This window comes from Anguilla rostrata, chromosome 6 (genome assembly GCF_018555375.3).
Source record: "Anguilla rostrata isolate EN2019 chromosome 6, ASM1855537v3, whole genome shotgun sequence".
Lineage (NCBI taxonomy): Eukaryota > Metazoa > Chordata > Actinopteri > Anguilliformes > Anguillidae > Anguilla > Anguilla rostrata.
In genome coordinates this window covers 53,855,598-53,880,194 of record NC_057938.1, presented here as the reverse complement: position 1 = coordinate 53,880,194, position 24,597 = coordinate 53,855,598, and the positions used below count along the sequence as shown (strand labels likewise).

The 24,597-nt window shown below is 47.6% G+C and overlaps 1 protein-coding gene across 12 annotated transcripts in view; it reads left to right on the top strand.

Annotated features, from left to right (window-relative positions):
• eya4 (EYA transcriptional coactivator and phosphatase 4) overlaps positions 1-24,597 on the top strand; it is a 68,896-nt gene that overhangs the window by 31,530 nt on the left and 12,769 nt on the right. For 4 of the 12 annotated variants that reach the window (XM_064340571.1, XM_064340569.1, XM_064340574.1 and 1 more), the window contains 11 exons: positions 4,905-4,954; positions 9,419-9,540; positions 12,157-12,240; positions 13,408-13,485; positions 16,786-16,852; positions 17,310-17,452; positions 18,152-18,295; positions 18,905-18,987; positions 20,315-20,495; positions 23,619-23,755; positions 24,365-24,448. In XM_064340571.1, coding sequence (XP_064196641.1) covers positions 4,905-4,954; positions 9,419-9,540; positions 12,157-12,240; positions 13,408-13,485; positions 16,786-16,852; positions 17,310-17,452; positions 18,152-18,295; positions 18,905-18,987; positions 20,315-20,495; positions 23,619-23,755; positions 24,365-24,448 — 1,173 coding nt within the window. The remainder of the gene's footprint in view (positions 1-4,904; positions 4,955-9,418; positions 9,541-12,156; positions 12,241-13,407; positions 13,486-16,785; positions 16,853-17,309; positions 17,453-18,151; positions 18,296-18,904; positions 18,988-20,314; positions 20,496-23,618; positions 23,756-24,364; positions 24,449-24,597) is intronic. The other 8 variants (XM_064340580.1, XM_064340572.1, XM_064340581.1 and 5 more) reach the window with 4 other exon arrangements.

Genomic DNA, 24,597 nt, shown 5'->3' with positions numbered 1-24,597 from the left:
TCTATCTGTCTCTCTGTCTGTCTGTCCATCTGTGTTTTTGGGTTTGTCTTTCTGTGTTTCTTTCAGTGTGTACGTGTGTGATTTATTAGTCAGGCACAAAGCGCAGTTTCTTAACATAAATGTCATCATTCCGTGCCTAATGCGTGTGTGTGTGTGTGTCTGAGCGTGTGTGTGTGCGTGTGTGTGTGTGTGGATCCCACAGTGGTAGGCTCCTTTCAGCAGCTGATTTGAGTTTACTGTCCAGCTGTAACCGCCAGCTTCTATGGCTGGAGAGAGAGCGAAAGAGAGGGAACGAGAGAGAGAGGGGGGAAGGAGAGATGGAGAGTGAGTGAGTGAGAGAGGGAAAAGGAGAGAGAGAGTGGGAGAGAGAGGGAGGAAGGAAGGAGGGAGTGAGTGAGAGAGGGTGAAGGAGAGAGTAAGAGAGGGGGAAAGGAGAGGGATTGAGTGAGGGGGTAGGAGTGAGTGAGAAAAAGAGAAAGAGGGGGGAAGGGGAGAGAGAGGGGGTGGGGAGGAGGGGGAGAGAGAGAGAGAGAGGGTGGAAGGAGAGGGGAGCGTGTCCCTGTGGTCAGGGAGGGACTGATGGGAATGGGAGGAGATGTCTGAGGTTTTTTTTTGTTTTGTTTTTTCCCTCGTTTGGATTCTTTTGTAAAGATGTGATGTAATGTGACATCTGTGGGGTATCCCTCTCCGAACCCTCAGCTCTGTAAGGAGTCTGAGAAGTGGAACGTTTCCTTAAAAAATGCGGTTACCGAACTTTCTCCTGCACGAACAGCACTCAGGTAAACTTTTAAATTCCTTTTTTTTTTTTTTTTTTACTGGATTTATGCTCTATTCTATTCATTTTCCATTGTGTTGTGCAGCTGAAAGACCGCTTACTGACTCTTGGCCTAGGTGCAGAACTGTTTGGACGGGTTTACTCAGCTACAGGCAGTGTAACAGCTGACATGTGTACTGTGTAGCCTCCTCATTCTTAACCAACCTGCTACCGGCGGGGTGTGGTTTGAAAGAGAGCTAGAGAGGGAGATTACTGAGTTAGTAATGAGTATTTGGTGTTTCATTTTTAAATAAATATCACTCATCTTTCCAGAAATAAATTGTGAATTAAAGTATGAATGAGCAGTGAAGTGAGAGGTGAAAGTTCCTGTGAGTGGGGAAGTGGCTGAAAGACGACGAGTTTGTGGCTTATCATTAGATATTATATGAATCATTCAACAGTCAAAAAAAATTCTGTATATGACTGCTTTTCATTTGGGAGGGAGAGGAACAGACATATTAATTTACTCTTTTTGTTTGTTCATGTTGGAGTTTCCACTGTCCAACAAGATTTACATAAAGTTAGCTTTTGTTCTGTTTACGTCATTTTTTTGTTTTTTTGCATGATCGTTCTCTCTTGCACCCGAGTCTGCAGGAGAAATAAAAGGCTTTCTAACTGTGAGTGCCATTTTATAAGCCTAAGAGTCTATTTTTATAACGGTTTGTTTCGCTGGACCTGGGTCTTTAAAAATTCAGCTGGGAGAGGAGAAAAATAAGTCTGTTTTGATTATCATTTCTGTTTCTTTTTTTTTGTTGTAAATTTGGAACTGCGGTTAAAAGCTTTGAAATGCCTTGAATAAGAACATTGAGAGAGTGAACTTGGGAATTCAGTGTCAGTGTTGTGGTGAATGTAAGGCATGTTACATGCACGGACAACTATGATGAGCATGTAATGGATGGTTTCTTCTTGTAGACGCACACATTCTCTCTCTCTCTCTCTCTTTCTCTCTCTCACTCTCTCTCTCTCTCTCTCTCTCTCTCATTCTCTCACTTCTCTCTCTCTCTTTCTCTCACTCTTTCTCTCCTCTCTCTCTCTCTCTTTCTCTCCTCACTCTCTCTTTCTCTCTCTCTTTCTCTCTCTCATACTCTCTCTCTCTCTCTTTCTCTCACTCTCTGTCTCTCACTCTCTCTCTCTTTCTCTCTCTCATACTCTCTCTCTCTCTCTCACACACACACACACACACACACAATCACTTCAGTTTTTTGGGTTTTTTTTTTTGGCAGCCACAGTTAAACATTCAAAAAATGACCCCCAAAATATTTTTAAATGTCTGGGATGCTAGACCTTAACTGCTCACTCTCGGTGTATGCTTGTCATAGTTTTACAATCTGTGTGAAATCTGACTGATCAGTCGGTTTACGAAGATACCACAGAGCATATATATATATATATTCATGGAGACAGAGCAGTACCTAGCTAGCTGTTCTACTGTATCTTTTGGAGAGCTGTACGGTTTGCAGTCAGCTCACAGCTAGCCTGTGCACCCACCTCAGACTCCCTAAAGGCAGACAGGCGCACGCGTTTCCTTCTTCATCGGTCCCTGTGAGTGGCCTGGACAGTGTTCAAAGAACTGAAATATCAGCTGCTCTTTGGAGTTCATAAAATATCGACTCCAAAGAGGTTTTTTTTCCTGTGAAATACAGTGTGATTTAATTCTTTGTTTGAGGCCTTTTATAAGGTTTAGCTGCAGCCGTTAAGGGGTCCTGCATTGTGAATGTAGATAGAAAAACAGAATGGCACATCGGAGCTTAGTTTTGATTAATTGTGATGAAAATGACTATACAGCTAGTAAACAGTATAAGCTACCTGTAGTGCTCAGTTTGTGTTTGACACTATGCAACCATTCTTCTAAAAACAAATGAAAAATAAAAAAAAACATGAAACCGAACGGCCCAAATTTCATAGCAGTGACCCATCTCCAGGACAAATATAACATTATTAGACTATGTAGTGACGGTCATTCAGCCCATCAAAGCCAACCTTATACCTACAAACGAGAGCATGGCTTTCAGATTCTGGAGGCCAGCAGTCTCCCCAGGTTTTCAGTGTGTTTCAGCGCTTGATTTGTGTTATTGTTTAGCTACAACAAGCACCTTGTTTCCAAGGTTTAAATTAGCTGCAGATTGAAAGGAAAACCACAGGAACCAGGAGACACTGTGAACCTCCAGGACTGGAGCTTTGAGTCCCCTGAACTAAAGAGGGTCCAACACCCTATCGGACCTGGAGGGTCTCCAAATCTGGGCTTTTTTAAAAAGGTGAATTCTATAAGTTGAGGACAAATGTTGATTGAATCCAGGCCAGACTGTGTTTTGTGATTTATGGCAAAAACTTGAAGTCTGGATTCCGTCTCTTTTTTTTTTTTAAGTTGATGGCAAACTGTTTTTGTGGTGGGATGGAAATAGCTCCCATATTTGAAGTCAAACAAATATAAAATTGTTTTTTTTTAATTTGCCATCGTTTGAAAAATGTTTTCCGTGCCAAATAATACTTCATGTGCATATGATGTGAGATTTTTGTTTATTTATTATGAACCATATCTCAGTCCCTGTTAAATATCAGTGCTTAGATCAAACTGCTCTTCCAGTTGAGCAATTTATTGTTCCGCACAAGGGAGTGTCAGATTCATCCTTGGAAAGTTATCGGGGAGGCCCTGTTGTTCTGCTTAGTACCATTTGCAGGTGATTCCGTTGCTAGTATTTTTTTTTCCCTCTTGTCCGGTAATAACTCTTTGGAATGATGATTTGATAAATGGATAAATGTTCTTTTTTAAAAGAACGTCAGGGCTGGACACATAATCCATGACCTGTACTGACATGGGTTACCTGTACTGACATAAGTTATTTTTAGAGAAATTAAATATGCGCCAGACGAGGCATCAGGAAGTATTAGCTTCTACCCAGAGAGTTTGTGACATAGCTTGCCAGGTCAGATGGTGTAAGCCTAGAACACTTGAGTGTCCAAAACCAGTTCTAGATTCTCACTGGACAGTAGACACGATTACAAACAAAGAAGGGCTATTAAGGACCTATTTGCGACATTCCAATGTTCTTCTAATGTAAACAGTGTATTCCCTTAGCGGTCAGACACAGGTTATCTGTAAAGTTGCAACCCATATACCATAATCCAAGTGTGTGGTTCATGTGTGACGTGATTGATTGATTATGAGGCAAGTGCAACCTGTTTCTCCTAGAAGGAAGGAATAGGGGTGTGTGTTTGAGCATGTTTTTTGGGCGCATCGACTCGGTCTGGTTAAAACTGGTTGACATTTCCTGCCACGACGTTCGCTTCCCCCTCAGGAGCTCAAATGCGGTTGGCTCAAGTCGTGTCCTCCTGCTCTCCTGATTGGCTCCACCCTGTGTCCATCACAAACCAACAGCCAGAGCACACCTGGTGTACTGTCTGTTTATCGGTAGACTGACTGAAATATACGAGCCCTAAAACACAAGGCTTTAGGGCTCTGAGTGCCTGCATCCTGTGTGAACGAGTAGGTGTACCTGCCAGTGGCATGTGGCAAGGTTTTCGGTGGGGGGGGACAGGGGGTGGGGGGGGGGCGAGAGGAAAGGGGCATTACAGAAATCCCCAGCCTACCTCCCCCCCCGGCAGCTTTACTTGTACTTATTTCACTAAATCTGTGGAGGAAACAGAAGATGTGGAACTTTCCGGATGAAAAGAGCAGCTGTCCCCCCTGGCCGGCTATCCCCCCCCCCCGGTCTCTGTGGTACCTTTGTTCCGTGTCCCCCCCCCACCCCCCACCCCGCTGACGGGGGCCGGGCATTTAGCCGGTTCACCGCTGTGACGGGGGGCATTCACCTGCTGTTCAGGGGGGTAATAATGGAGAGCTCTGTGCTGGTGACTCACACTGCTCTCGCTCCTTGTGTAAGGTCTACAGTGCACAGCGGGACTATTTCAGTTTGGGGTGGGGGGTGGGGGGGGGGGGTTCTAATTAATACCTAAGAGTAAGAATCTGTGTAGGATGGCGGTGTAAATTTAGGAGTCATTGGAGGTGATTTCTGATGTCTCTGTATTTCTCCCTCCTCTCTCTCTACCCCCCCACCCCTCTCTCTGTCTCTCTCTCCCTCCCTCCCCTCAGGTGAAGCAGTCCCACAGTGAGTCACATGTTGCAGAATCTTCCAGCGTCAGGTAACGTCGCCCGTCCCGACAGATCTGCATGACAGAGCCTGCTTTTCAACGAGTGCCCCTGACAGACCGGTGGGACGATGTGTAATTAGGGCCATTAGTGTAATTAATTAATTAGGGGCCGGGTCATGTGACCGAGGAAACACGCAACCTGTTTTTTCCGGCCTTGTCCTCAAGAGGTCACTGTCGGCACCCTAACTGCGGCAATCAGCGGGATAGGGTCAATGAGCGTGTCTGCGTGTGTGTGTGTGTGCCCGTGCGTGTGTGTCTGTGTGTGAGTGCCCGTGTGTGTGTGTGTGTGTGTGTGTGAGTGTGCACGCGTTTCTGTGTGTGTGTGTGTGTGTGTGTGCCCGTGTGTGTGTGTGTGTGTGTGTGTGAGTGTGCACGCGTGTGTGTGTGAGTGTGCACGCGTGTGTGTGTGTGTGTGTGTGTGTGTGTGTGTGTGAGTGTGTGTGTGTGTGTGTTTGTGTGTGAGTGTTGTGTGTGTGTGTGTGTGTGTGTGTGCGCGCGTTTCTGTGTGTGTGTGTGGTGTGCCCGTCGTGTGTGTGAGTGAGTGTGCACGCGTTTCTGTGTGTGTGTGAGTGTGCACGCGTTTCTGTGTGTGTGTGTTCGCAGTAAAAACGACGCTGAACACACACACGCTTCTCAGCGAGGGGAGAGTCCGCGGGCCGGTGCTCCATTGTTTGTTCAGCAGGTCGGATCCTGTTGCTCTTGGACTTAAGTGCATTAGGATGGATGTGGCTGGAATGAGCGCGGAGCGGCGGGGAAGTTATTAGAAGGGGCGCGGACACTCTGTCAGGAGAATTCCTGGGGTGACATTCGGGGGTATCAGCAGATTTCTTGGGCCCGATGCCGGCCTCCCAAACCCCCCTGGGGAGAAGGAATTCGACTGGGTGCTTTACCCACCTCTGGTCCAGCTGCAGTCAGCCGGTCAGTTTGGGGGGGGGGGGGGCGGAGGGGTGGGGGAGGGAACGGCATTTAGAGGATCGTCCGAAGTCTGCAGTTTGGCAGCTTTATGCATTTAGTGCTAGCAGCGGTAACGATGGGGAAAAGATGTTGGGGTTGAGCGAGAAAACAAAAACAACGTCTGTGTGGGAGCGCTGCTTTGCAAGCCTGCCGTACGCTAATCCCAAGCTGTTGATCGTGATTTGGTGACATTTCAAAAACGTTCAAGTTTTTGTCAGTGGATGAAGAATATACTTTTTTCTGCTTCCAAAACGTGAGAACCGAATGGGACGTGACCTGTTTGACGTTTCTGCGACTGTGCGACCTAGACGGGCAGTTTTCCCTCTGAAGCCTATATGTACTGAGGTTTCCCAAGAATGAGAAGAAAAAAAAAAATCGACTCGTGTCAAGATTTTCAGCACTTCCTCTATCGTTAGCAGTTAGCAAACCTTTTCACATCTGACAGATAAAGTGACGTCAACATTTAAGGAAAGTCTTCTTAAACTGCTAAAAAAATATAATTTTTGTGCGTTCATACTCAGCATGTGGAAGAGGCCTAAGTTGTGACAGAGGGGTGTGATTTGATTGACTGAGTGGGGTCTCTGGAAGAGAGAGGGTCTAATGTGGAGGCCTAAGTTGTAACAGAGGGGTGTGATTTGAGTGACTGAGTGGGGTCTCTGGAAGAGAGAGGGTCTAATGTGGAGGTCTAAGTTGTAAAAGGGGTGTGATTTGAGTGACTGAGTGGGGTCTCTGGAAGAGAGAGGGGTGTAGACGCTGGGAATTCGGCGAGGGAGGTCTTTCATATCCTGTCTGTGCGGGACTCCTGTCTGGTTTGGGCCGGTTGGAGAGAGGTCCTGGGAATGTGATGACTGCCTCATCGGAGCTCGCGCACCTCAGCGAAACCTCACCCCAGCGCTGGCCGACCCCCCACCCCCCCGGGGGCTCGGTCTGCGGGACCTCAGAGCTCACCGTGACCCCCCGCCCCCCAAACCCCCCCCACCCGACACCCCAGGGAACATGGCGGCAGGTCAAACACTGCCTTTAAAACAACAAGGTTTATTCAGCGTGCTATACCGTGGTGTAGACCTCAGAATCACCTCCCATGCGCATAAAATGGTGTGTGTGTGCGTATATGTGTGTGGCTGTGTACGCATGCATGCGTGCGTCTGTGTGTGTGTGCACGTGTGTTTTTTAGACTGTGAATGTATACTTGTATGTGTCTATATGCATGTGTGCGAGTGGATCTTTTGTGTGTGTATGTGAAAGAGAGCAAGCGAATGGTTATATGTGTGTCTGTGCGTGTGCTTGTACGCACACGTGTGTGTGTGTGTGTGTGAGAGAGTGTGTATGAGAGTTTGTGAGTGTGTGTTAGAGCAAGTGTTTGTATGTGCCTGCCTGTGTATATCTGCATGCATGCATGTTACTTTGCTCTCTTGCAGTCTGTCTCTTCTCTCTCTGAATGATGGGAAGTCTTGTTTCTGTCTCTGAGCATTGGACCAATAGCAGTTCCTGGGGTCAAAGGTTACCATATGTTCCATATCAGCCGTTCGCTGTTCCGCAGAAGATACCAACTCAGCTTACAGCTCGATATCCTGGGAATTGACTTGTCATTTATAAGACCTCTGCACTTTGGTACAGCGTCCCAAAGAAACAATTTCAGTACCAGGGTAAATCACTCTTGAAACACATTTTGAACTTTGCCATTCAAAAAAGAACAAAAAGAAAAAAAAACACACACACACTTCTTCACGCTTACAGCTAGGTATCGTCGTATAGCACTGTGCGCGAGAGAAAAGAAATAGAAATATTTTGTATATGAGGCCATGGAGACCAACCTCTCTCATTTCCAGCTGCTGAACTGAGAGAAACTGTCAGAGAAAAACACACTGAAATGGAACCAAGGCAGGCCTTCCATTGTGTTTCCATGTAAAATGTCAGTTTTTTTTGCATGCAGATCTGAGGTATTCTTCCTTTTTTAGATATGCATCCATTTAGCTTTTTCTGTCTAATTATAAGAAGCCATTGAATACTTTTTTGCTTCTTTACAATGTATTTAAAATGCAGTAAAATAGAATGCACATATCTTGCATTTTTTTTGGAACGGTTTTCAAAAATCAGTGTTCTAGAACTCCACTGCCTTCAGTCACCAGTAGTGATTGTGACATCATCATTAGAATGTTCGGCTGAGACCATTCTAATCACACACATTGTGATCTCGCACCGTAAAGGGTTAAGGGTGAGCCAGCACTGTGCAGTCTACAGTACCCCTTTATTCTCATTGGTGCAGGGTTACAGGTCCGTTTCAGAAACATTTTAAGAAGCGCGGCTGTGTTATCTTTTAGCCACCCCCCTCCAGGCTCTCCCTCTCTAAATACCTCGTTTATATTCATCCGTCCTGCCTGAAAGCGAGATTCAGCCGCCCGTGAAGAGACGCTATCGCTCTCTCTCTATCGCTGTCGACGGACTGGCTTCTCGTCCGCGGCGGGGTAGATTCGGGAGTCACACGCCCGCGATCCGCCCCCCCCCTTTGGGTTTTAAGCCCCCGCCCTTTGATCCCCCCCCCCCACCCCCCACCTTTACCTGTTCTGTCAACTAAAGGCTCTTAAACTCCACGTGGGAGAAGATGTCTGTTGAGAAGGCCTCCTCCCGTCTCTCTCTCTCTCTCTCTTTTTTGGGGGGAAAATGTTGGCGCTCGGCCCAGCGTAGTGCCGGGTTTGACGGGGTCCCGGGCCTCTCCTGTCGGGACACCCCCCCCCCCGTGCGAGGTGCTACCTTACCTCGTTAGCACTGTGAGGTAACTCTGCACCTCAATCACACGGGCCGTTCAGTGGCTTAGACCGGGGCTGCCCAACCCTGTTCCAGGAGATCTACCGTCGTGTAGGTCTTCATTTCAGTCCTAATTTGGCACACCTGATTCTGCTAATTAGCAGCCCGAGGAGATGTCCTGCTGTTGAGTGAGGTGTGATTTGTTAGGGTTGGAATGAAAACCTAGGGGATGGTTGATCGCCAGGAACAGGGTTTGACACCCCAGGTTACGACTGAGGGGGAAGACAGAAGGGATCAAAGACACAAAACCCTTTTCTGTGTGCATGCATTTATGTATGTATGCAGCCCACGTGTTTGTTCAGTTTGATTTGAGCTGGGTCTGAGTCAAACTGCCGTCTCAGTTTGAATTAAGGAATACCGGAAACGCTGTGGACAGACATCCCCGTGTCCCTCACCTTGTTACATTTTCCCTGCGTGTGTGTGGAACAAACTTCGACAATTTCGACATTCTGGCAAAAAAATTGAATTTTTCTTGGAACAAAACATTTTCTCTTCTGCACCGAGGAGATGGAGAGAATGCAATGCGTCAAGGATTATATCGAGAGGTTGGAAACTATAAATGCTAAGCTGGCGGGTTTTTTCTCTTTGTGGTTAAATAATAGGGCTTGAAATAAAAATCCGGAACATTTTTACAGGTCCTGACAGGTGAGTAGCTGCTTAATGGTTTTTTTTTTTTTCATTATTTTTGTTTTTCAGGTCTATGGAAATGCAGGACTTAGCTAGTCCTCACAATCGAGTCAGCACCGGTGATCCCTCCGCCTCCAAACTGGACAAGTCTAACCTGAGCACTGCTTCAATTACGTCCAATGGCACAGGAGGTGAGATAGGGAGCTCTCTGCTGATTGGTTGATTGGTCAGTGATGATTGGAGGTGTTCCAGTGCACGGCTAGACGGCCCGTTCTTCAGCAAAACCACTAGTGATAGTTCTTGCGTGCTCTTCATGTGAGGGGCAGTGGTGCATTGTGGGAACCCACAAAAGCAGGAGAAGCCTTGATCTCTTTTAACTCCATTAGACGTGACTGTCAGTTGTAGCCCCCCTACACACACACACACACACACACACACACGCGCGCACACTTAAGCCTTTGGAGGGACGCAAGCACTTTATAGTCCCTTTGTAAGTGTGTGTAAACAGTGAATATAGTACTTCAGTATACACTTCTTCCACTTTGTCAGATTTTGGCCCTTTGCCCAGATCTGACTGAAAATAACTTCCATCAAGAAAAGGCGATATTAAAGCATCATTTTCTTTTCATGTGTCAACACCAGCAAGAACTTTCTCCTCTGCCTTCTTTATTGAAGTGAAGAAAAAAGCTATTCAAACAGAGCTGTTTTCACTTAGGTTAAATACATACACGGAAAAGTGAATAAAATCATGTGAAAGCTCTCTGAAAGTAGTTTTTACGCAGTAGAGTCCCGTTTTATTTTATTTTATTCTTTATCAGTAAAAATCTCGAAGGTTAGTATTCCTAACTTATAAACGGCGCTGCTGTTTTATGAATTTGCCGTGGAAAAAATGATGTAACGTTTCTTTTTTTTTTGTTTTACATAGAAACCCGTTTGTAGCAACAGACACAGACGCTGCAGAGTGAATAAATCTCTCTAGATTAAAGGGGAGATAATGGATTTAGCAGCGCTGCGTAGAGGTTGACTGCACTAGTTCCAAAACAACTGCATACCTGGCGTTCTTAGAAAAACGTCGCCAGATTCACCCACGGGATTGTGGGTCTCTCTGTCTAATCCTTGACGATAATTCATCTCATTTTTGCACTTTTCCTATTTATGTTTTTGAAAATCCAGTTTGGTCTCTAGCCCTTGTGTTTTTGACTCTCGGTTTTAGTGCTGTTTCAGTTGAAATATGTGCAATGGCAACCAGTCATATTTGGTAATCGGGCTGGTCCACCATGCAGTAATTGTTCAGACAGGCATAGCCCTATGCTCTCATGTCACTTTTTTACATTTTACATTAGATTATATATGCATCAGTTCAATTCAATTTCATAATCAAGGGAGCGCTGCAGTCCTACGCTAACTGTGCTGTGACGTCATACCCAACCGACTTTTCAGATTTTTCAGGGAGTGATTCTTTTGAACTTGTGGGGACTGCTTCCATAGACCCATCGGAGCGGGAAGCGGCTCTGAAATTCGGGGGTTCCTCCCGTGAAAACAGGGCCTGCTTCCTCCCCCCCCCCGGAATCAGCCCGGGTTGTGTACCCCTGGATCCCGACCCCGGGCCCGGCTCTCGAGGCTGTCTAATCCAGATCAGCCGGTTTGGCCCGGTTTATTTATAAAGTGTGTTTATTTATGAGCCCCTCACGCTGCTGGGTCAGGCCCACCTTTTGGCTCCTGTGGTTGGACCGGCACCAGTGGAGGGGGGGGGGGGTGGTATTTATGGCCCCCAAGTGCCCAGTATCTGGGAGACAGGAGTCCGCTTTTTAAGAGCCCCCCCCAGATCCCCACGAATGCCAAAAACAGAGTGCCAAGCACTTCAGGAGGGAAGACGCACTTTAACGTGACCTGGAGGTTTAGATGATCATGCTTCACATTCGAGTGACGCACCCTGTGGTCCAGAGAGCAGTAGCATGCTTATGTGTGAGTGGACCAAAGCTGAGAATCTGGTGCTGAAGAACCCTCTCGGTTCTGTTAAATCAGCAAGTTCTGAGGAATCCTCTTGGCTCTCTTAAATCAGTAGATTCCCCCGCAGGCTGTTAGAGACCGGATTGTGCTCGCTGGTCTAACCCACGGCTAATTTCCACGTCGTTCGTTCAAATTTGGAGAAATTAACGGTGGCCTTCCTTCAGTCAATATTCATCCTTAACTGCGCCTTGCAAATGAATGTTTCCTATTTTAATCCCCCCTCACCATTTTCCCAATACAAGCACTGCTGGCTGAACTCACCACACTGTGGTCATGAATAAAGAAGAGACACTTAACGTTTATTTCTAAGTCAAAGCTACTGACAGGTAGAGATTGATTCCAGGCCAAGGTTCTGTCAGGCTGTCCTGAAAGTGGAAAGATTGTGACAGACAGGATTTGGGGATTGTGGTGGGACTTTTAATTTGGCGGGACCTTAATTTATTTAAGGTCACAGGGTCAAAGGGCAAGGTCACAGGTTCTCCGTTTTCTAGTTTGGTCAAGTGTGCAGGGGTTTTTATTGAACTTGACAAAAACATCCTGGCTGTTCCCGGAAACCTATTGACGGATAATTTAAACTGGATATTTATTCAATATTATTTCATTGTATAAAGTTAAGGGTGAGATTTTATCCGAGTTGAATTGAACCAACTTGCTCCCCCGATGTTGAATTGAACCGATAGCCAGGCGCTAATGGAAGAGTTTGTGTAGTGTTTTTTCTTCTTATTGTGATGTCACAGAAGTAGATAGCGGGTGGTTGTGGGTATTCATTAACGGTGTGTCCCTCCCCTCCTCCTCAGGCGAGAACATGACTATTCTTAACACAGCTGATTGGTTGCTGGGTTGCAGCACCTCCTCTTCCGCCTCAAGTATGAAGGACTATGGTATAGTGCATGCGTGTGCTGACATGACCCCCTCTGACTGCTGTGCTTTTCCTTTCGGTGTGTGTGTGTGTGTGAGTGTGCACGTGTGTGTGTGAATGTGTGAGAGAGTGTGAGTGAATATGTGTGTGAGTGTCTGTGAGTGCATGTGTGGAAGTGTGCACACGCATGTGTTTGTATGTGGGCGTGCGTGTGTGTGCATGTGCGTGTGTGTGCATGCTTTTCTGTGTGATGACGAGAGGCGACAACAATGAGTATCAAACAGGTCCATATACAGTGGAGTAGTTACCGTAGTTACCTTAATGTGTGATGTAATGTAATGTCCATGAAAAACACTTGCCACGTGTAAAAATCTGGCTCCTTTTAGGAGAATGTATTGTTTCGTTCCCACTAAATTGCATGAGATGGTGAACTGGAATCCACAAACGAAAAGCGAATATCAGCTAGCTGCCAAAATGGCATCGCAAACATTTCTTTCTAAACACATTCAATTATGCGCTGGAATCCTGATCAGCAGCCACGTATTTGGAGTTACTTTCAGCACTAAATATGTGAGTCAAACTGTGGAATACATGGTTACGGTGTAAATATCTTATTTTCTGCCGGACTGGTCTAAGCCCTGATTCTGCGGCTCTCCCTGATTTAGGGTTGTGATTTCCTGCCACGTGTGTTTTTTGTTCCTGTGGTCCTGAGGCCTTTCAGATGGGCCTGTTCCAGAAGCTTCTTTGGGCGGGAAAAAAATTAGCGTGACGTGCTCTGTCAGCGGCCTGGATTCGGTCAACGTTCGTCTTCTACAACTTTGACAAACGCCCTTACGGAAACGAGCTGCACTGGAACATATATTTCAAATGAAATATATTTATCAAGATATTGCGGCACTTGCAGCAGAGTGCATGGGAAAAAATAACATTATATTGCGCTGTGGAATATATTTTAAGGATTCAATTGTATATTTTTACAATTCTACATATCTACAGTATATTGTGGTGTGTTGCTTTTCCGTAAGGGTGCAAGGATGAAATATTTCTTAAGTTAGGCCATTTCGTTTTGTTGGACTCACCCAACTGCGTTTGTACAGTAAATACGAAAAGTTACTGCTGGAAATATTGCAGGTCTGTCTGTCTGCCTGTGTGTCTGTCAGTCACTCCATAAACTCCTCCCCCCTTTCAGTCAAAACGGAGCCAATGAACAGCAGCGAAACGGCGACCACCACGGGGGACGGGGCCCTGGAGACCTACGCGGGCTCAGGTGAGGCGTTCGGCTGCGCAGCTGCGACTGTATGTCCCTGACATCCAGCTGCAGGGTCAGGCCCGGGCCCGGGGCTCTCCCCTCCCGAAATCCAGGGGGGGGAACCTGTCCGTTCGTCTGTCCATCCCGTCCGTCCGTCCGTGTGCCCCGGGCCTACCCTTGCGGTTTGAACTTGAAATGTCAGTGAGCGAGGGGGAGGGGGGGAGGGGGGAGGGGGGAGGGGGAGAGGGAGGGGAGTGGGGGTGGTGGTGGTGGGTGGTGGGGGGGGAAAGCATTCTCTATTTAGCCACAATGCGCGGATGCACCGGGGACGGATTCCAGAACATTCCGCCGCCCCGCTGTGCTCGTAAGACCCTGAGCCCCGAACCTTAATCATCCCCCCCCCGCTCGTCCCGGCAGACAGAGACATCCACCTGACGGCCTGTCAGTTTCCACGGTGTCTGGTCTGTTCTCTATCCCGCGCCGAGCGTGCACGCGTCCGCGTGTGGCAGCAGTCAGGCTAGCTGTCATTTTTCTCACAGTTATTTAACCTCCATTTTAAATCGGTGTTTTGGTATATTTAGCTAATTAGCGCAATTAGCCAGGGTAACTAGTGGAAACAAAAAAACCTGCAAACACACTCTCCGTGACCAGAATGCCCACCCCTTGTACTATAGCAGTTGAGGTCAAACAGGTCGCTACTACACGTGACCCTACCAGCAACCTCCTGTTTACAACCTCCAGTTCCATAAATACTGGAGGTGTATTGTGACTGTGCCCCCAGACACCTCCTGATGAACAGGGAAATTAAATGGAAATGTCACGGCCATCATACCCGGTGGAGGTGGTGGTTTTGAGACGAGTGAGGCCTTGCGTTGGTGTGTTAGCGCCCGAGGCTCCCGTCTGCAGTCCAGACACGCTCACTCAGTGTCCCAGACTGCCCCAGTCGATTAGCGATGCTGTGAGTCGTGTCTTAAGCAAACAAAAGAACTGAGGTTTTGCGTGAGGTAAGGGAGACCACAAGCACCTGCTAGTCAAGCTGCATGCACAGTATAGCACATAGCAGATTTTTTTTTGTTTTTTAATTGTACAAATTCACATTTCTGTTCATCAGCACACATCTATCATGAGAATCGGCTTTTTAATAATGCATACCCAGCATTTTTCTTCTGCTTATTCTTCTCTTATTTTATTTATTTATTATTTATTTTGGAATTATTTCACAACGACACAATCTGTCTTTGTAGTGCTTTAAGTCCTGGCGTGCTGGCGTGGCCCTGTTGACCTAAGTAAGCAGTAGGACCTCTTAGAAAACAGAGCCCCCTCTCTTGACTTTGGCTCGGGGCCTGCGAGGAGCTTCAGGAGGAGTGTGTGTGTGTGTGTGTGTGTGTGTGCGCAGGCCGTCCTCACAGCGAATGCAGAATGTGAAGGCCTAATGAAAAAAAACCCTTGTGAAGAGGAAGAGGAGGAGGAGGAGGAGGACCGCAGGTGATCCTGCGGCTCGCGTTGGCCCGGACAAAAAGCGATATAGACGATGACAGATTTTATGACTCAAACAGGCTGTACGGGGGGAGGGGGGGTGGTTGGGGTGGTTGGAGGGGGGGCGGGGGCACGCACGGTAATCCACAGGCACAGGAATGCATTAACGGCCGATCGGCAAGCTGCCAGTCAGCGTTTATCCCTCTTAAACAAGACCGGCCTGCTTCCCGGTCTTGTCAAGCAACAGGCTGCGTTTAGACTGCATTGTGAATGACTGTGTGTGTGTGTGTGTGTACGTGCATGTGTGTGTGTCTGTTAGTAGAGTGTTTATTATCCCCATGAGGCAATTTGTTGTGTTGTGTGTGTGTATGTGTGTATGTGTGTGTGTGTGTTTGTGTCTATGCATGTGGTGTGTTATGGTAAAAATCAACTCAGGCAGTCCACCACTGCTATACCAAGCAATACACTGCATGTGCTCCTTTTTGTCAAAGCCTCTATTGTCACCGGTCGTGAAAGACAGCCACCGTCTTCCTGTGAGATATGAGATAATCCGTCTTCAGAAATCGAAATTATGTGACAGGCTGCAGGGTGATGGAGTGGATGACTGTGACTTATCTGTCAGGATTGAACGGAATACGGGGGGAGACAGAAACTCACATCTCCCCTCCCCCAATTGTTTTTACACTTCCAGCTATACATCTCTGGTGGGATCCCACCAAATGAAAATAAATTTTTTTTTAAAAGTTGGATTGGAGAGGGTACGATGAAAACGTGAGGGCGAGCGCGAGCTTTGAAGCGCGAAGTGTGATTGATTGCGAGAGAGCAGTCCCCGCGCTACGCCGTGTAGTTCCGTAATCTCTCGGACGGGGCCAACCAGTTTCAGATGGGCTATTAAAAGAGGGGCCTGAGTCCCGGCCCAGCGTGGCTCCCCTCAAACCGGATCGCCCCCCCCCCCCACCCCCCCCCCCCGCTCGATCAGAGAGGGGCGCCCGTGTGTGCGGAGCATCTGTCCCGGACGGAGCGCAAAAAATAGCGAGGGGGGGAACCCCAAAATATTCGACCTTTCGTAAACCGACAACTTCCTGTGCCTTCTAACTCTGGCAGACACGTACGTGAGTGGTGTTGTGGGTTAAAAATTTTTTTTTTTTTTTTAAAGAAGAACTTTTTGTCTTTGAGTTTCCTGATGTGTTTTTATTTTTGGTGGGGGGGGGGTAGAAACATGCTGGTCTGTTCTGGAGGTACACCCTGTAATGTGCGGTTGAACACGTAGTAAATGTCACCTTAAATAAAGCAAGGCGGCCCTTTTAAAAGCCTCTAGAGTTGAAGCTGTGGGTAAAGCCTCCTTTTGAAAGCCTTTATTTTGTCTCTCTTCTGTCCTTTCTTTCTTTCTCACATCAACTCCCTCTCTCTCCTTCAATATAAAACCTGAATACTGTTTTACGACATTGAATAGTCTCTGTTTTTTTTTTGTTTTTTTTAAATGGACTAAGTCATTACAACTTATAAAAATGTGTAAAGGCCAGTGAATACTTGAAGGGATTGTGTTTCCCTACTCAAATAGATCAAGGCAACCGGTTTCTGTAGACCATTTCAGAAAACTGATCGTGTTTGTTGTACAGTGCTCTCTAACCCATTTCAGTGATACCTGGAGCACACAAGAAGCATTGTGGTTCTTAATGTTTGATTGCAGAATAAGTTGCAATCAAACTTATGTTTTGCTTGGTTTGCTTGGTTTGATTCATTATTTTCAGATGTGTAGTGCACTGTTTGGAAACCTTATTTATACTATCTCTCTCCTCCCTCCCTCCCTCCCTCCCTCTCTCTCTCTCTCCATCCTCACAGTAATAACCAGTAGCGGTTACAGCCCAAGGTCTGCACACCAGTATTCCCCTCCCATTTACCCGTCCAAGTAAGTCTACCACCTCCTTCGGTCGGTGTAAGTCTGAGGTCATAATAGTTGATGATCAATATGTGGGTGCCAGATCATCAGATGATGTCAATATTTAGCATCATGTCAACACTGGTAAAATCACGAAAGTTGAAACCTTTTATATTTAGTTTTGAACATTTGTATAGTTCTTGCCGGTGTCGCCTAACTCCCTGAAGAACAGGGGATGGTTGGCGGGTTTTCGAGCGACGGTAAAGGAAAGCAGATGTAGTCAGTGTTCGAAGATAATTTTACTGTGTATTTTTTTTTTAGTCCTTACTGCAATGCACATTCTTTGATTGGATCTTTGATAGTAACATTGGGAGGGAGGGGTGGAGGGGCGGGCGGGGGGGGGAGTTCCCTGAGCCCGTGTCTTGCGCATGGAGTAACTGCGTGACTATCGCGCTCCCCCTGACCCCCCCCCCCCGCCCCCCCGCAGGCCGTACCCGCACATCCTGTCCACGCCGGCGGCCCAGTCGATGACGGCCTACGCGGGACAGACCCAGTTTGGCGGCATGCAGCAGTCCGCCGTGTACACCGCCTACTCCCAGACCGCCCAGCCCTACGGCCTCTCCACGTACGGTACGTTTCCCCAGCGTTCGGGGGAGAACGTTTCCGCAACGTTAATATGATACGGGGGGGAGCGCTTCTGCGAGGGTAATCGGGTGTTGGGAACATCTCCGTTATGTTAATGTGATATGGGCTGTAACATTTCAGCATGCGGGACACTTGCGCAACATTTATGTGGTACAGGGGGACATTTCTGAAACATTTATGTGGCACATGGGGACATTTTTGCAACTTTTATGTGGTATGGGGGGACATTTTTGTGGTAAAGGGGGACATTTCTGCAACATTTCTGTGGTAAAACTGGACATTTCCGCAACATTTCTGTGGTACGGGGGGACATTACTGTAACATTTAGGCGGTGTTGGGAATGTTTCCCGTAATGTTAATGTGTTAAAGGGAAACACACTGCACTGCCAAACACTGCACTTCCTTGATCTCTCTCTCGTACCCACTAAAGCACTTAACTTTACGTTCATCGGAGTCTGCTCTGACTGCTCCTGTCAGCCGTGACGCTGATTGGTTGGCATCGCCTCTGCTTAATGCTCAAACCCAAACGCGTGTGGCTAAGTGCTTAAGCGTAAATGTAAATGAATAAAAGAGAAACTGAAACGTATGAGGAGCGCCTGCTGAATTCGGCCAGCGATGGGGTCTGCGGCAGCGGGTTGTTTTGCGGTGATGTCACCGGGCGGGGGCCCTCGCTTTCTCCCGCAGATTTGGGGGTGATGCTGCCGGGCATAAAGACGGAAGGGGGGCTCGCCCAGACGCAGTCCCCCCTGCAGACGGGCCTGAGCTACAGCCCCGGGTTCAGCACCCCCCAGCCCGGCCAAACGCCCTACTCCCCCTATCAGATGGCAGGTCAGTAACACTCAACCCCATTCATACCCCCCCCCCTCCCCCCACTGTACCAACCCCAACCCTCTCTACTGATCTAAGCAGCCCCCATCCCCCCGGAAATGTTGATATAGCACCTCTGATGATGTGAGAGCCAGGTAGGTTCTGATGTAAATTACTGGTGCTCACCATGGGTCTGTGTGTGTGTGTGTGTGTGTGTCTGTCTGTCTGTCTGCGCGTTTGTGTGGGAGGGGGGGTGTAACAGCAAGACTGTGAACACACAGGTTTCCTGCTCTCCCGGAAAAAAACGAAAAGAAAATGTATTAAAAATGAATAAATAACCTCAATGTCAACCCACGTAGGCCAACAGAGTCTGAACACGTTTGGTGGGTTTTTTTTGGTTTTTGTTTTTTTGTTTTTTTGACATCGATTCTAAAGCCATCGGCCCAACGGTCACAGCGCTTTGATGCATTCCATCAAATCCATTATTATGGTTTAGGACTAGTGCAGTTCTTAAAAATAATCTCTCTCTAAGCCTCTTACTTTGAGTATCTTGTTACTAAGCCTGGAAATTGTTTTTTTTCTCTTTCTTTCTTTCATTCTTTCTTTCTCTTCTCTCTTTTCTTCCTCCAGGTTCCAGTTTCGCTCCGTCGTCGGGCATTTACGCCAGCAACAACTCCGCGTCCAACTCGGCGAACTTCAGCAGCTCACAGCAGGTACGCCGACGCGTGTTTTTTTCTGGTCCCTTGGTTTTCCAAATCACTGCGGCGGCGATGCGCGTTTCCCTTCAGATTGAGGCCTTTAGCAGACGCTCTTATCCAGAGCGACTTCCCCCCCGAGCGATGCGTCGCGAAGCCTCTATACACCCCCCCCCCCCCCCCCCCCTCGCGGGTAATCACTCTCTGGCCCGATAACAGCGGTGACGGGCGAAGGTCTGCTCTGGAAGTGCGCTCAGGCCGGGACGGCCTCGCCGCGGGGAACGTGGCCGTAATTTTAACGTCTCGCCGTTTTATTCCCTGCGCCGAACAAAAAAAAAAAAACTCGAAACAGGGGCCCTCGTCCTGTCCCGTTCGGACGGCCGACGGGTCGTTTTTGCAGCTGTCGGTGGGGTTTTGGGTCGGGATACGGGGGCAGGGCTCTATTGTTTTTTTCGATCCCCCCCCTTCGGACAGGTCTCCTTTCCAGCCCCTGTTACACAGGACTGTGTAAAACCCCTCTGTTTTGCAGTTCTGGAGACCTCATCATCTAGATGAGTTTCCATTGCTCTTCTCTATTGAGACGAGGCCTCAGTCAATAACATCAGTATTCTGAGCGGGGAAAAACTTCACAATGCCTCCGCAGACTCAACTGGGCCACCCGGCATGTCATGAGCTCGGAGAGAAAATATGAAGAAGTAGAAGAAGGAAGCAATATGTATTTGCTTTCTTTTCTTTTAATAAATAACAGATTGTTTCTCCGTGAGCAGCGCTGCCGTTGCCTCTGATTGATTGTGTTTCCGTAGGTTAAAATAAGAAAGGGGTCTATGGTGAATTTGTTATGTTGGTGTATGACGAATGTGGCTTTTAAACCAGCGATATAATTTGTGAGCTGAAGTATATAGTGGCCGTGGAACTAGAACAGAAAGTACACGTGAGGCACGAGGGAGACCTTTTTATTGTTCGCGTTCGGTCTCCTCAGGACGATCCCAGTGGAGCAGACGCTTGTAAAAAGCGGAATTTTTGCCGTCTTCAATAAAAAGCAGAGAAAAGCCGCTTGTGGACAAATACCGTGAAACAAGACGAAAAGTGATAAAACATCTTCTCTTCAAAGAGCACCGTAGCCTGACGTCTCCTGGAAGCCCGATAGCCTCTGTGTCGGGAGAGAGTTGACAAAATGGCCGCCGGACCTGGGACGATGGGGTTGAGACGGGATAGCATGAGGGATTTTTTTTTTTTTAATATTTAAATTTTTTAATAATTCTTTTATGCACGGCGAGGTTCTCGTGTGGGACGGATGCTGGCCCGTCCCGTCTGACCGGTAAGAGCGGCGGCTGCTGTTTTTCAGGACTACCCTTCCTACACCGCCTTCAGCCAAAACCAGTACGCCCAGTACTACTCGGCCTCCACCTACGGCGCGTACATGGCCTCCAACAGCAACGTGGACGGGACCGGCTCCGCCTCCTCCACCTATCAGCTGCAGGACACGGTGCCCACCCTGACGGGACAGGCCGGTGAACTCCACCCAAGTAAGTGCCCTCCCCCTTTCGCCTCCCAAACCCCTCCCACCAAGTACACACTGTGTAAGCCCCTCCCCCTTCTCCTCCCAAACCACTCCCACCAAGTACACACTGTGTAAGCCCCTCCCCCTTCTCCTCCCAAACCACTCCCACCAAGTACACACTGTGTAAGCCCCTCCCCCTTCTCCTCCCAAACCCCTGCCACCAAGTATACACAATGTAAGCCCCCCCTTTTGCCTCCCAAGCCACGCCAACCAAGTGCACACAATGTAAGCTCCTCCCATTTCTCCTCTCCCACCAAGTGAACTGTGTAAGCCCCTCCCCTTTCTCCTCCCAAGCTCCTCCCACCAAATGTACACAATGTAAGCACCTCCCATTTCTCCTGCCAAACCCCTCCCACAGAGTGAACTGTGTAAGCCCCTCACCTTTCTCCTCCCGAGCCCCGCCCACCAAATGCACACTCAGTGACAATTGCGGTGGAAACCTTCTCCAGGCTGCAGCAGCTGTTGCAGCGGTGAGCTGTCTCTTTAGCCAGGAAGCCCACGCCTGGTTAACGTCTTTCACAGTGAAGTGAAGTTGTCCAGAGGCACAGTCACATCGCTACTGTACTGGCTAGGGAGCCATAGTAGATGATGAGCAGGCGTGCATTAGATGATGATCGTGCATATATTTTTTTATTTTACTTTTATTTAACTATTTCATTTTTTTCTGTGGCTGACTAGTTGCCCAGACAGCTATCTTATTTAATTCTAATTTTTTTTTCTGCTTAATGAAGGGGGGCAAAGGATGGTGTTTCCAACCCCCTCCCAATTTACTTGGATTTGCTTCCCATGGTATTGGGACATGACTCAAAATGGCGGATGGTCCGCACCCAAGAAAGCACAGTCAGCCAATGAGTGTTGAAGCAGGGGGAGGGGTTTGGGTACTGGTCTTCAATCCAGATTTGAGTGATGCAAAGATTACAGGGCGGTACCTCAAAGCTGAGGGAACGTTCTAGGCCCTTGCAGTGATGAAAGGGGAACTAAGCCGATCCGAAATGGGAAACGTACACATAGAACGTGACGGGGGTTGACTCGATCCGCTCTGGTTTAAATCGGCTGGATCGGCCCGGGACGTCCTGTCAGTACTCTTTTTTCGAGCCGTGTGCTCCAGTGTGGTCTTGCTCTTCAGACGGTCGATGGTGATTAAGCTCCGTTTGGCTTTCCGGAATGTTCCGACGCTCCGTGTGTTATGGCTCTTCGACTGAAAGAGGGGGGTCGCTCTGCAAATTTGACCTTCCCTTCGCAAAAATGGGTCGGCCCGGATTCCGCCCTCGCCATCGACATGGTCAACCGTGGTCTCCAGAGGCGAGACCGAATGATTTAAACTGGGAGGCATTTTGATGCAGTTTAAGAAGACTCCACAGCTCAGTGTAACCACGTTTTTTTTTCCCATCTTACATGCATCGCTATCTCATTGTGTAATTGAGCTGAGGTATTTGCTTGAACCGACTGCATCCTTCAAGCGCATCCAAGTGTGTGGCCGGACATATTTGTTCCATTTATGGCTACCTTTCGCATGAATCCAAAGTATGGTAACATGGCTAACCTGCACAATTACTCTTCGGCCATGAATTCTGAAAATCCTTTCTGTTATGCGGTTCCTGATGTTTGTCAGAACAATCATAATATTCTCTCTTTCTTTTTGCTGTGGGAATGAACTAGAGGACTGTCTATAATAGAGGCTTGAGTGACAGCTGCGGCCTCCATTTTACACCAGTTAAACTCGACTGCGTTCTGACTGTTTCCCAGGGTGACGGAGGTTACTCGTTTGTCATCGGAGTTGTCGGAAACGATAGAGGGGTACAGAGCGTGTCAAGTGGTGTGCTGATGGAGCGCTTCGACATTATGAAAACTGTGACCCAAAGACAACAACAGCAATAAAAAAATTTCTTCATGAAGTAAAACAAAAAAAAAAATTCAAAGGGAAATTCGATATTCGGTGCCTTGGTTTCAGTCCAAAATAAAATCATTTGTGTTTCGTTAACTGTTTTATCTGGAATTCAATACCGCGTTGCGCTAAAGACCACATTTAAGATTAAATAATTAAATAACCAGTTTTCAGAATCAGTTTTGATCCATGATGTTAGCATTCTATGTGTCTGTGAGCTGGAAGGATGAACAGTGATTTATGTATATGTATTCATATGTGATTCTTAAATTTTTTTTTTAAATGAATGTAAAATGGTGAGAATCCACAACCCCCCCTCCCCTCCCTCATGACCAGGGAACACGACACCCCCGAATCCACTGCTCCCCTTACCCCTGGCCTGTGTTTATGTTAGGGCTTGGAGCTCTGATTGGTGGTGTTTCAGGTTCTGGTATCAAAGCCGGAGAGAAGGAACTGCAGCATTCCTGGATGTAATAGTCTGGGGGATTTTTTTTTTCCGGTTTTCCTTGGCAGTCATTCAGGGCCCTGATTAGGGAAGCTAATCATTCTTTTCCAATCACGGACACGTTCCGTCTTTTTTCCACCCCGTGCGCTCGGCCATTTTTCCTGATTGAGACATAACAGTATGCGAGCTGAGGCCTCGCTGTCTGCTTCTACTTAACTGCCTTAGCATGGGCTCTGTTTGGGGGGATTCGGAAGCTGTGTGTGTGTGTGTGTGTGTGTGTGTGAGAGTGTGTGTGTGTGCGTGAGAGAGAGAGAGAGGAGAGAGTGCATGTGTATGTGTGTACATTTGTTAGAGAGAAACTGCAATTTATCTGTGTGTGCATGTTTGTGTGTGTGTGTGTGTGTGTACATTTGTGAGACAGAGAGACTACAATTTATTTGTGTGAGTACGCCTCAACGGGTACCTCAACAGTTTGCTGTTTTGTTTTTTAAACAGTCCCAACCTTTACCCCACATCTATCCGAAATCATGATTCATGGAGTTATGCAGGAAATAATATTCACCGTGTGCACTGTGTCTACGCTTCCTGTCCTTTCTCAGTCCAGCTGGAGACATGGCTGCGTACTCATAGACATCATCGGTCGTGTCTAAAGCGTGTTATTGGTGACATGGTTCCGCTGTTTTTTTTTTGGGGTGGGGGGTTTGTGTGTGTGTTTCTGTGAGTGAACGTCCCGGTCCTCTCCCCCCCCCCCATCGCAGGCGAATTCGACACGGTGGCGAGCCCGAGCACCCCGATCAAAGACCTGGACGACAGGACCTGCAGGAGCTCGGGGTCGAAAGCGCGGGGCAGGGGGAGGAAGAACAATCCGTCACCGCCCCCTGACAGCGATTTGGAGGTACGCCCCGATACCTCTCCCATTTTGGGGCGGGGGAGGGGAGGGAGGGGAGGGGGGGGTAAAGGAGAAAAAAACCCACTTCACTGAACTGAGATGAATGAAGACAGGTTTTTACCGTTAATAGCTCTTATGCAGCCATTCGTATCAAACAGGATTTAGATTTGGCCTGTGAATAGAGACGCTAATCTGTGGGGGTTTGACTGGGGCTGCGTCTCTCCTTTTAAAATAGTTTTTTAAAAGGAGCAAATCCTACTGCAAATCCTAAACGGGGGGGGATGTTCTTTTTCCCGTCAGCTAATATTCAGTATGACGTTAAGCTCTGTTCATTACACAGTGTCGTGTAATTGGCTGTATGTTTTGCCCAATCAAAATGCTTCTAAAGTAAATCTCAGTTGATTTGTACACTCACTCAGTATGGCATGGTTGTGCAGTTTGTCAAAGGACCAAAATTAGATAAAGGTTTGGTTGCCAGTGAAAGGTTCTTTGGATCTGCAGGATTTAACAAAAAAAGACAAATTCATATTTTCCACTTTGGAAAGTCCAAATGAAAAACTGCAATCAGTCGGTGTGATGAGTATATTGACCCAAGGCTGCTTCTCTTTGTCACAGCGAGTGTTCGTCTGGGATTTGGATGAAACCATCATCGTGTTTCATTCGCTTCTGACCGGATCCTACGCACAGAAGTATGGGAAGGTACGCAACTCTTTTCCTCTCTTTTTTCATGCTAATTCCCACATTTTTCTCCAAATTTGGAATGCCCAGTCCTGCTCACGCTGGGACGCCCCGTCACGACCTCTGTTGTCGATTCGGGAGAGTGCAAAAACGAACGTGTGCTTTCCTCC